The sequence below is a fragment of the Leucoraja erinacea genome, chromosome 27 (assembly GCF_028641065.1).
Source record: "Leucoraja erinacea ecotype New England chromosome 27, Leri_hhj_1, whole genome shotgun sequence".
Taxonomy (NCBI): Eukaryota; Metazoa; Chordata; class Chondrichthyes; order Rajiformes; family Rajidae; genus Leucoraja; species Leucoraja erinaceus.
In genome coordinates, this window is record NC_073403.1 from 29,972,110 (window position 1) to 29,985,121 (window position 13,012).

Here is a 13,012-nt window from a genome sequence, read left to right on the forward strand (position 1 = left end):
TGCTCAATGTTTTTTGAAGGAGGAGGAGAGAGTTGAGGCAGGGACTATCGCAACACTTAAGAAACAATTAGACAGGTGCATGGACAGCACAGGTTTAAGGTAATATGGGCCAAATACAGGCAGGTGGGACTAGTGTAGATGGATCATGTTGGTCGGTGTGGGCAAGTTGGGCCAAAGGGCCACCTCAAAGTTGTCAACCTATTGTGTCAGGAGATTCCCAACATTACAGATGGGCTGAAAATAAAGTAGTTACACATTTCAAGTGTGCAAATCTCTTACATCTGGCAAAGGACAACACCCATACTCTCCTGAGGCCATCACGCAGCAGGTTGCATTTCCAGGGCAGTACACAGTCCCATTGCACTGCACATTATGAACTGCAAAGAAAACATGATAAGGTTGAACAAAACTAGAAAATCATCACGGGAGGAAGAAAATAAAAGGACGATGAGAAAGGAACAGGAGGCAGTAATAATTAAATTCTCATGTGTGATGGAATTTACAAAAACTCGAGGCATTAGCAAGTTCAAACATCTCTTATGGCTACAAACTTGAAATACTTTATTTATTTGAAAGTCTGAAAGAAAGATCTTGTTTCCATCAATTGACTGAAAGTCTACCACAATTGGAGCATATCTGTTGTATAATAGCAAAGAACACTTTCATTCAACCAAAGCATCTCAGCATTGAAAGGTTATAATCAGTCGAAGAGGATGTAAAATTTGTGCCTATTTATTGAGCAAGTCAAGAGCTCAGTATAAGTTATAAATGTTGGGAAGTCCAGAGTCATAGCTGTACAACGTGGAAACAGGCCCTTTGGCCCACCTTGTCCATGCCTACTTGGCATTCTGGGCTAGTCCCATTTACCTGCAATTGGCCCATATCCCATATTTCTGTCTATATGTCCTTAAAAAGTCATATTTATATCTGCTTCAATACTTCCTCTGACAGCTTGTTCCAGATATGGAGTGAAAAAGCTGCCCCCGAGGTCTCTCTTCGATCTCTCCCCATTCATCTTAAGCCTATGTCCTCTAGTCTAGTTTTATAATCCTCTACCTTGGGAAAAAGACCGTGACCGTTCACTTTATCCATGCCCCTTATGATCTGGTACACCTGAATTAGGCCACCCCCCCAGCCTCCCACATTCCAAAGTGTACGCAAACTCGAGGTTGAGATTGGAGGGCTTCAAATTTCTTCAAATTTACCAAGTTATTAAGCCTTGAATACATTAAAATTCTGCCATTCAGCCTCTCTTGCCGTTTGGTCACTCATGAATGTTTCACGATTTCATTTGCCTACCTTAGTGTTAACGACATTTCAATATTTCTTGGCCAGTCGTTTGGGAGAGAGGTTGACTTAATCTCAGTTCCAATTTTATGGTTCTGAGGTGGCCAATGTGGTTTACACAGACTCTTCCACAGATAGGGTACGTGATGGCTAGTGGTTGAACAGTGGATCATTTATAAGATGTGTTCCAATCTCTGCTCCGTCAGTCTGGTAATTACTTCTATAAAGACCTCAGAATAGTCTGGTTGGAAAATCTGGTGTTGGGTATGTGGATGGCACAGCTAGCTCAATATAGCCGAATTGTGCAACCATGCTTTCATTCAAGACACAGAGGTGGAGCAACTAGCAAGTCAGACTGCATTCTCTGAAGAACATGGGTAGGTGACATTTTGGGTCAGGACTCTTCTTTAGACAAAATACTCCAGCACTGTCAATTTTTGTACTGTTGAATTACTCCAGCTTTGTCGTTTTGTAAACTAACACTTGAAGCTCCTTCCGTCTACAAGCTTTCATTCTGATTTGAAAGGTGTTGATGTCTATTTGCTTTTATGTCCAGAAAATTGGGAGAATTTTGCAGAGATGGCATTGCATAGAAATTATTTTAATGAAATGCTTGCTGCAGGCATTCTAGGATTTATAATAGGGCAGGGATCACTGTAGCCTGGTCAACTATGAGTTTTCTAAAACTGCAAATGCCTGCATCTGTGCACCCCACAGAGCATCAAACACACTTCCCTGGTAAAGCTGGCCGTGATCTTCAAATATCCTTTACCTCAATTGACCAAAGGCACAATGAAGGCAGTGAAAAATGTCAATGTCAACCTTTGCCTCGACGGCAGGCCTGTAAAATATCCTCACATCTGGTCATTACCAGACTGATGGAGCAAAGATCGGAGCACATCAAACATTCAAACAGACTAACATGGTGGCAGCGTGTCAGGGGCTATTGGGAAAAGGAAGGGGAATGGGGTTGAGGGGAAAGAGTGATCAACCATAATTGAATGGCGGAGTAGACTTGATGGGGCAAACGGCCTAATTGTGCTCCTATAACCTATAACCTATGAACATGAATAAACTAAGGAATATCTATGATACGGTGTAGACCAGGAGAGTTGGAATAAAAGATGAGGTGGTGTTGCGAGTTGAAGGACAGTGGTAAAAGCATTATGTACAAAATGATACAGGGATTAATGAATCATATCTGGGAAAGCTTATAAATGTGCAAAGCACCACCTCCCAAATTAGAAGGGAAATTAATGGTAGAAAAGCCATCAACTGCCATGCGGCATAACTAAATCTAATCTGGGGGGATTAACATGCTCAGCAGAAAGACAAGGGAGAACAGAGTTAAGCTTTGCTGGAAGAGTATAGAAGGAATAGGAATACATTTTTAGTGTTTAATTTAGTTTTAGACATTCGAGATATTGAATTGAATATGGAATACATTTTATTAGCCAAATATGTATACGTAAAAGGAATTTGCCACGGTGCTTTGCACGCAAGTCACAACAAGATATACAGGAGACAATTAAAAATAAAACATTATGATTTAAACATGTGAAGAATGAAATAAAATACAGGAGCAGAAGGAGGCTACAGACTTTTGGCCGTTGCCTAGAGCTACTGTTCGTGGAAAAAAAATCTGTTTTAATGGCTGGATGTGGCAGCTTTGACAGTCTGGAGTCGCCTTCCAGAGGGAAGTGCTTCAAATAGTTTGTGGCCAGGGTGAGACAGGTCAGAGATGATCTTCCCCGCTCGCTTCCTGGCCCCTGCAGTGTATAGTTTGTCGATGTGGGGAAGGTTGCAGCCAACAACCTTCTCAGTTGATCGAATGATGCGCTGCAGCCTCCGGATGTCATGCTTGGTGGCTGAGCCAAACCAGACCATGATGGAGAAGGTGAGGACAGACCCTGGGATGGCAGTATAAATCTGGACTTTTATTTCATTGCCTGTGGCAGGTTGTGTTTTCTCCGCTGCCGCAGGACATACATCCTCTGTTTGACTGACTTTTTGACTGTGGAGACGATGATGGCCTCCCATTTAAGGTCCCTGGAGATGATGGTTCCAAGGAACTTAAATGACCACAGATGTGACTGTAGTGTTGTTGATGGTGAGTGGGGGGAGGGGAGGGGAAGCTCTCCTAAACCCTACAATAAATTCCACCGTCTTAAGAGCATTGAGCTCTAGGTTGTTGCGATGGTTTGGGGCATCAGCTGTGTCACTTCCTGTCTGGAGGCAGATTCCTCGGAAACAGGGCCTTTGGCCTACCGAGTCCACCCCGACTAGCAATCCCCGTACACTAGCACTATCCTACACACTAGGGACAATTTACAATTCTTACTGAAGCCAATTAACCTACAACCTTGAATGTCTTTGGAATGTGGGAGGATACCGAGCCCCCAGAGAATACTCATGCAATCATGGGGAGAACGTACTACCTCGGTACAGAGAGCACCCGGAGTCAGGAATGAACCCAGTTGTCTGACACTGTAAGGCCACAGCTCTACCACTGCCCCACTGTGTCACCCTGTGGAGTGGGGTATCTACAAACTGGAAGCTCAGCATCATATTTACAGAAGTGTTTTGCAAAGTAGTCGCCCACTAGGCTTGGTTTCTCACCAGTGTAAAATCTACCTTATTGTGAGCAGTATACAAACTGGAGGTAGTACAAATGAGTTGCTGCATTATTATGGAAGTACATTCGGTGCTCTTAGTGATGGGAAGGGCAAGTAATAATATCAACAATTGCATGGCCAGGCATGGCTCTTAATGGAGACTAGACCAAGTCCAGACGTGTTGGGCCCGCTCCCCCAATGCAATATTACACCAAACTGCGCACGTTCAAACTTGTGCCGTTGTTGGCTGAAAATAAGTTAAAGTTAATAGTGAATAGAGGACCCATGGAGGCGTTTATAAAGTAGAAGAAACCTTTCCCGTGGAGCCGTTGGATCCCAGATGTGAGGCCAGGCAACTTTACGTGGAAAAAAACCCATGGCGATTTAAAAAAAAAAAAAGAAATTCGGGATCCCCTTGTGACGTCATTCGCGGCTGACGGGCAGGCCAAGTGGAAAAGTGATTTTTGTAACAGTATTTTTGTAAAGTTTAAAATGTCAATAACTTGCAAAATATACCATCAATCTGAATGAAACTTATTTCATTTACATTGCAGGATAATGGTATGGTGCGCCAAAAATTGTAGCGCTATCGTGTACCGTTTTTGTGGAATTTTGGGATCTCACGCACTCGCACGCAAACAAACAAGATGAGAGTTTTAGTAATGTAATATAATATATAGATGAAGCAATAAGCCACAACACCCCAGAAGGAGCATACCCTGCTGAACAAAAAATTGAAGTTGTGTCCTGCGGTGGCCCGTGTTGTAGTTCAACTTATTCAGTTCATCTCACTGAAGTTTTCATATTAGAACACTCAAAGAAGTAATGAGATCCATTTAAAATAAAGTATAATTTAGGGTGTGAGAAACAATAATAAGAATAAAAAACCTTGTGTGTTTTTCATGGCAAATCGTCTGCGGGCTGGAAATTTTGTCCACATTTCCATCACTCCATACTCAGACAAACACTTGGATTGCTTCAGGTCGCACTTGGTATCTGAAGGACAACAATGCAGGTGGTCCTCACAGCATATAGCCTGTACATGCAAAATAATAGGGGAAATGAAAAATACAGAAGCATATTCAAATCCACGGACAAAATATTTACATAGAAAAAACGGAAGCTGCTAATACAAACCCATTGTTAATAATACATATTCTATAGTCTGCAAAAATAACTATAGGACTCAGAAAACACCATCGGTTCATGGAAATCCAATATTTAATCTTGCAATCTCTCTGCAAATTTTACAATAGTTAGGGCTCAAATTGTTAAGTGTGTTGAAATCAATTTCATAATTCACATCACGTGGTCCAAACTTTCAATTTATGAATCTCCACCATCTCTACCATAGACCTCTACCATGCTACTGTTATAATTACAACACTTGGCCCTTGCATTTAATTAAAATGTTCAGCAGTCTACTGTAAGAAATTATTATTGGAAGTTTAGAGTCTTCCAGTAAACTTGACTAATACCTTTTCCAAAGGGCAGCATCCCCATTGCTGATCCGAAAGTTGGCAACATGTGGACCCATCTGGACACTCCGATTCCCCGTCCGGGCAAATAACTGCCTTCATATTTTCAGCTATGAACAAATCTTATTTCAGTCATTGGAAACAAATAAGAAAAACTCAAAATACAAATGAAATGTTGGAAATAACGAGGTCTATGGAGCTGGTGTTCTCACACCAATGACTTTTTGATGGAGCTTGGGGAAAAAGTTAGAACTCAAGCATGCTTTAAGTTGGAGTGAAGGCATGCAGAGAGGAAAGGACATAACTGTGATAGAGTGACAAGTGGCAGGGTGCTGGTGCCCACAAAGAGTGCAAAGAACCATCAATATCTGGGAGATGATGAATGAAAGCACGGGAGAAATTGAGAAGTGTGGGACACAAATAAAAATGATTAGCTCAACAACTCACAATGGCTCCTTGCTCAAGAAAAAGTAAGATTGTTACGTCACAAAGTCAACCAATAAACTCATGGACATTTATTTACAATAAAAATCAATAACGATCACTGCTCAGCAGTTGCTCCAAAAAAAAGGCCCAAGGCAGGTCTGGTTCCTTATAATTAGTCACAGTTGTTTGCAATTAACCTTGCACTAGTCTCTGGCAGAGCAATGAAGATTCCTTATAACCAATCCAACTTAATATCATTTTCCATTTGTAAATCAAGCCCATCTTCAAGCACTTCTTTAAAATCAATAAATGAAATAGCTTCCATCATTTATTCAAGCTATAGATCACAACAATTGGAATATTTTGCAACCAATTTCAAATTTATGATCTCTGGTTACTAACCCTCTTGCCAGAGCCCATGATCTTGCTTTAACTTGTCAAAATCCATCAACCTGTACGATGCCAATTAACAAAGAGGGAACAGAGCATTACAGACCAGTTGCAGAGAGGTTCACTGTGGAGCATTCACAATGGCAAATTGCGTGTGGATATCACATGACAAGGTGATTCCACTACTGGTAAAGACTGCATGGACACCAGGCAGAGTTAAGGAAGGCAGGTAGTGTAGGAATAGTCTGAAAACGGGTAATGACCCTAAAGTTCACCTACCTATTTTCTCCAGAGATGCTTCCAAATCGGCTTAGTTACTCTAGCATTTTGTGTTGATGCTTGGTGTAGGAATACCATAGCTATCCCCTCTCTAAATGATGGACTGCTGTGGACACTGATAAGGGATGATGGATTTCAGAGAAAGGCAGCAGCAACCACGTTTATGCTGCCATAAACTATTGCACAATAGGGAGGACGAGTCAGAAAGCTGTAGTGATTGAGGATGCAATCTTAAACTAATAGATGGGAGTTCCTTTGGTTCTGGAACATTCCCAGGATGGCAGGACTGACATATGATGAAAGAATGGGTCGGCTTGTATTCACTGGAATTTAGAAGGATGAGAAACAAATATGGAATTTAGAAGGATTATAGAAACATATAAAATTCTTAAAGGATTGGACAGGCTAGATGCAGGAAAAATGTTCCCGAAGTTGGGAGAGTCCAGAACCAGGGGTCCCAGTTTAAGAATAATGGGTAGGCCATTTAGGAATGAGACGAGGAAAAACTTTTTCACCCAGAGAGTTGTGAATCTGTGGAATTATCTGCCACAGAAGGCAGTGGAGGCCAATTCACTGGATGTTTTCAAGAGTTAAGATTTAGCTCTTAGATTTCTGGCTAAAGGAATCAAGGGATATGGGGAAAAAGCAGGAATGGGGTAATGATATTAGATGATCAGCCATGATCATATTGAATGGCAGTGCTGGCTCGAAGGGCCGAATCACCTACTCCTGCACCTATTTTTCTATGTTTCAATTAAACTAGTTAAAAATTGACAAGGTCCCACAAACAACACAGGGAGGTAAAAGGCAAGTTGAAAAGGACTACAATTTTAGGATTACCTTGGACGTCACAAACCAGTATGATGAAATGTAAAAATATATCAAATGAATGTTGGGCTGGAGTGGTGGCATCGTGAGGAACTGATTCCAGGGACACATTTGTGGGGAGGTGAGACCATGCAACCAGTACAAATGGATGCTGGGCAGGATTAGACCAATGGGTGTTAAGTGGTGTCAGCTGGAACGGTCAGAACCAGGGCAAGAGGAACTTGAGCAGGGACATAGGGACGGGGAGCGAAGAAAACCAGTAGAGAAGTGAAAGACAAAAGCAGAAGTGAAAACGCAGAAAACATGTGGAAATATGCAAACAGGGCCACAATACAAAAAAAAACACTAAAATGATTCACGAGATTGAAAAGTCTAAAGGCTTTTTTAAATGTACAATAAGATATGAATTAACAGCACGGAGGTATAAATGGTATAATATTGTTGTTTATAACTGAGGTCTGGTTGGAGGATAACCAGGATTAGGAAATGAATATTGAGGAATATTCAATAAGAAAAGGAAGTTCATGATGTTGGTAGAAAAGGAGGAACTCACTGCATGACGAGGTTGGATGGAAAATTGAAAAGCAATCAGTATCAGATTCAGATTCAATTTTAATTGTCATTGTCAGTGTACAGTACAGAGACAACGAAATGCATTTAGCATCTCCCTTGAAGAGCGACATAGCAAACGATTTGAATAAAAAATAATAAGTGTCTGGGGGGGGGGGGGGGGGGGGGGGGGGGGGGGGGTGGTGGTGATTGGCAGTCCTTAATTATATCAAAACTTTAGGGCAACACTGTGGTGCAGCAGTAGAACGTCTGCTGCACCACAGTATGGGTGACCATAAGAAACACTAAGGGCAGGAAACATTGGTGGGGGTTATCTACAAGCTCCCAATCACTCGCAGTGATGTAGAGGATGGAATTAAATATGAAACTAAAGATTAGTGTAATAAAGGGTACAGCTGCAATCAAGACTGACTTTAGTCGATGTAGACTGGTCAAACCAAACTAACACTGATGCCAAGGGTGTGCCCTTAGCATCAGCTGCTGCCTCACAACACCAGAGACCCGGGGTCAATTCTAACTTCGGATAGAATACTCTTCACTAGTCTGATGTGAAAAACTTCAATAACACGCAAGAAGGTTGACATCAGGACATAGCGACTTGCTTGGATAGGTAGCCCACCCACAACCAGGCACTCACACAACTACTGATGCACGGTTGTGGCTGTTTATACTGCAGGATGCACTGCAGTAACTCACCAAGACTCCTTAGACATCTTCCAAACCCACATCCTCCACCAGCTAGAATGAAGTGGGCTTCAAAAGAATGGTAATACCACCAGCTTGAAGTAAGCTGGTGGCATTCCAAGGCACGCACATTCCTGACTTAGAAATATCATTATTCCTTTAAAGTTACTGGGTCAAAATCCTGGGACTCTTCCTGAACATTGGAACTTGGATGTAAGTGTAGATGGTTGGCTGGTAAATTTGCAGATGACACCAAGATTGCTGGAGTGAGGGACTCTGAGGAAGGCTGTCCTAGTATATAGCGGGATATAGATCAGGTACAGAAGTGGGTGGAGAAGTGACAAATGGAGTTCAATCCAAGCATGTGTGAGGTCTTGGACTTTGGGAGATCAAATGCAAGGGGGAAAATATACAATTAATAACATGCCCCTTAACAGTATTGATATATAGAGGGATTCTAGTGTCCAGAAGTGGCAACAGAAGTAGATTGAGTGGTAAGGACCACATGTGGTATGTTCGCTTTCATTGGTTGAGGCTTTTAGCATTCAGATCTGGTCGCCTCAAAACAAATAGGATGTGGAGGCTTTGGAAAGGGTGCTGAGGATGATTACCAGAATGATGCTTGGATTAGAGGCTATTAGATTCGGGTCAGACATACTTGGATTGTTTTCTCCGGAACATCAGAATATGCTGGAGACGTGATTGAAGTATATAAAATTGAGAGGCATGGATAGGGTAGGCGTAGAACCTTTTTCCTCAGATGGAAACTCAAATTAACCATATAACCATACAACAATTACAGCACGGAAACAGGCCATCTCGGCCCTACAAGTCCGTGCCGAACAATTTTTTTTTCCCCTTAGTCCCACCTGCCTGCACTCATACCATAACCCTCCATTCCCTTCTCATCCATATGCCTATCCAATTTATTTTTAAATGATACCAATGAACCTGCCTCCACCACTTCCACTGGAAGCTCATTCCACAAGGATCCGCTACCACTCTCTGAGTAAAGAAGTTCCCCCTCATATTACCACTAAACTTCTGTCCCTTAATTCTGAAGTCATGTCCTCTTGTTTGAATCTTCCCTATTCTCAAAGGGAAAAGCTTGTCCACATCAACTCTGTCTATCCCTCTCATCATTTTAAAGACCTCTATCAAGTCCCCCCTTAACCTTCTGCGCTCCAGGGAATAAAGACCTAACTTATTCAACCTATCTCTGTAACTTAGTTGTTGAAACCCAGGCATTCTAATGCCAAATTCTAGAGGGCATCGCTCTAAAGTGAAAAGGGCAAAGTTTAAGAGTAGATGTGTAGGGCAAGTTTTCATCTTTACAAAGGCTTGTGGGTGCCTGGAACACGCAGCCAGGGTGGTGATTCAGGCAGATACAATGGTGGCATTCCTTGATTGGGCATATGAATATGTAGGCAAATGAAGAAATGTCAATTATGTGCATCAGAAGAGTTGGTCTTGGTATCATGTTCAACAAGGGCATTGTTGGTCAAAGTTTCTAGATTCTAGATCTGTAGTTCAGCCAGCTTCTGTGGAGCAAACCTGACAGACCTCATTTCACTTCACCATGAAGAAGGATCCCCCAAATATCATCTGTGTATTTTCCCTCCACGAAGGCTGCCTGGCCAGCCAAGTTCCTCGAGCAATTTTTTTTTGCTCAATTTCTTCTGGGCTTCTGCCTTACACAGGCCTATCATTTGTGTAGGAAGAAACTGCAGATGCTGTTTAAACCAAAGATAGATGCAAAATGCTGGAGTAATTCAGTGGGACAGGCAGCATCTCTAGAGAGAAGGAATGGGTGACATTTTGGGTCAAGACTAAAGAAGGGTTTCGACCCAAAACATCACCCATTCCTTCTCTCCACAGATGCTGCCTGTCCCACTGAGTTATTCCAGCATTTTGTGTCTATCTTTGGCCTGTCGTTTATGTTCCTTCACATCTACTGTCTTTTTTTTTTGCAACTGAAAATAAAAGTTAATTGAAACACATTAACTGTTTACACTCTACCATTTATGCTGTTTGATCTGCCAGGTATTTCCAACATTTTGGTCTTATCTTCAATTAACTTTCAGAATTGCTAGTTTTGCTATAGTTGCAATGACGTCACTGGATATTGCACAAGGTGTTGCTCTCCTGACACACGGACTCAGTGCTGACATTTGAGCCTGTGTTTAAATGCAAACTAGAATTGTTGGTGAGAAAACATGCCAAACCATTGGTATTTAATCCCATGGGACTTCCACCCTGTTCCCATGACGCACCATCCTTTAATTCTGACACTGCCCCAGTGCATTAACCAAGGTTGAGAAATGTTAGGAGGCAGTTCATTGCACAAGACTGCATCCAGAATGACCACTGGGCCAAGGACAGACAGGACTGGTGATTAGGGAGCGAGTCAGATGACCCAGCCTGCAGTGGTTGCCAATAACTTAAGGCTTTTGGAACAGTGATATAATTCACAATAAAACATAGCTTGAAATTCATCCAGCAATGATAATTGAAAACATATCCATTCTGGCTTGAACAGATACTTGAACAGATGCTGCCCTGGCAGCAGCCTCTACCTACAGCCTGTATGTCATTTCCATCTTTTTTATTATTTTTAGTTAGTCTAAAGTCTGTTTTAGGGGGAAACTTTTACTTTTCTATGTGGGGGAGGGGGGCAGGGTAAGGGGGAAACCGTTTCCCAGTCTCTTCCTGGCGGGGACGCGACTATTTCTCCGAGTCGCGTCCTCGCCCCCCATCTCGCGGCCTACCAGCTGGATCGGAGCGGCCTTTCCTGCCGGGGACCGGTATCCGGACCAGGGCTGCTACAGCGGCGGCGCAGCGCTGGAGTCACTGCGGAGCGGGCGATGCCTACCTGGGTCGCCGTTTGGACCTCCGGAGCGTTGGGCCGTTGCTCCAACATCGTGGAGCTCTGGTGCGGAGAGCTTCCAACGCGGGCGGCGTTGAACAACATCGTGGAGTCCTGGGGCGCCTTGCAGAGGGTCTACAGCAGCAGTCTCCACCCGGCGCAGCCTACGGATATTGGAAGCCGCCGACTCCGGTAGGAGGGGGCCGACTCTGGTGTCCACGCCGCTGAGGACGTCCCGCAGCCCCGACGGCGGACTGGTATCATCCCGGCGAGCGGTCCTGGACATCGGGCCGCCCGTAGCTGCAACTGCGGAGGGCTTGGGGAGACCCTGACCACGGGGAACAGTGGAGGAAGAGACTGACTTTGGTGCCTTCCCACACAGTGGGAAACTTTGGTGCTGCTGTGTGGGGATGTTTTGTGTTGAATTCTATAGTGTGTTGAGTCCTGTTTATTTTTATTGTATGGCTGTATGGGAATTCATTTCACTGTGCCATCTGGCACACGTGACAATTAAATTTATCTTGTATCTTGTTGTATCTTGTATAAACATGATGCTTGAATATATTGGAAAGGCTATAATGACTGGAGTCTAAATACTTGCCAGGATCAATCTTGTAGCAACTTACCAATGGGTTTGATGCAGGTTTTCCGTGCCTTATCACACTGGAACCCCTTTGGACAACAGCGATCACCACAACATACAGCCTGTAATGAGATGGAATTGGGGGCAACTTCAGGAAAGAGTGCAATTTTTAAAAACTAAAACAATATTTCTTCCATTCAACCCGATAGACAAAAAAGTTAACAAATAATATCTAGTGGTGTCTGTTTTATGTACAAAGGATGCAATATTGCAGGCTGCATTAAAATATATATTAAAAAAATCAACTATTGACAGCATAGATAAAACTAAAGTTGTTAAAATTAAACTAAAACTAATGTTCTCATTTCACAGCCAAGTGAACCACTGATGGGTAGGTTGGGGCAGTCTTTTAAAAGTTATTGTGTATTGAACAGGTACATGAATAGGAAGGGTTTAGAGGAATATGTGTAAAATGCAGGCAAATGGCATAGATGAGAATTTTGTCAGCATGGACGACTTGGGCTTCAAGGCACGTTTCTGTGCTGTATGACTATGACAACCAAGCAGGTGGAAAAGAAGCAAGTCCAGAAATTATAGCAGTACTGCTCTTTTAAGGTGATCATAATCTAACCCCATTTCCTTCATTCCTCAAACCTGACAATGGGCCTGGTTTGCAGAGGAAATTATTTTATAACAAGTAGGCAATGATATGGAATGAGAATCTTGCGAAATGTCACCAATTGCCTGAACAAAGGACTTGGGAGACATTTCAGCTTCTTTAGCTCGTGATCTCAGTCACGTCAGATGTTCTGCCCAAACAAGAAGAGTTTCAGGCTCAATGCTGATGGAATGCGAAGTGTGGGTTGGCTTTCTTGTTCCTTTCTGAAGGCAAAAACGACAAAGGCATATAGCTAGTGCAGTAATAGCTAGTGACAATCCAGGACTTGAAAGACCAATAATACCCATGTTAAAAATATCCTTTGCATATTAAAAGTCAAACCCTCCA

The 13,012-nt window shown here is 42.7% G+C and overlaps 1 protein-coding gene across 2 annotated transcripts in view; it reads right to left on the bottom strand.

Moving 5' to 3' along the window:
* grnb (granulin b) overlaps positions 1-13,012 on the bottom strand; it is a 78,934-nt gene that overhangs the window by 23,493 nt on the left and 42,429 nt on the right. For both annotated transcript variants that reach the window (XM_055657355.1, XM_055657356.1), the window contains exons 7-10: positions 12,050-12,128; positions 5,381-5,490; positions 4,791-4,938; positions 280-377 (exon numbers count right to left, since the gene is read on the bottom strand). In XM_055657355.1, coding sequence (XP_055513330.1) covers positions 280-377; positions 4,791-4,938; positions 5,381-5,490; positions 12,050-12,128 — 435 coding nt within the window. The remainder of the gene's footprint in view (positions 1-279; positions 378-4,790; positions 4,939-5,380; positions 5,491-12,049; positions 12,129-13,012) is intronic.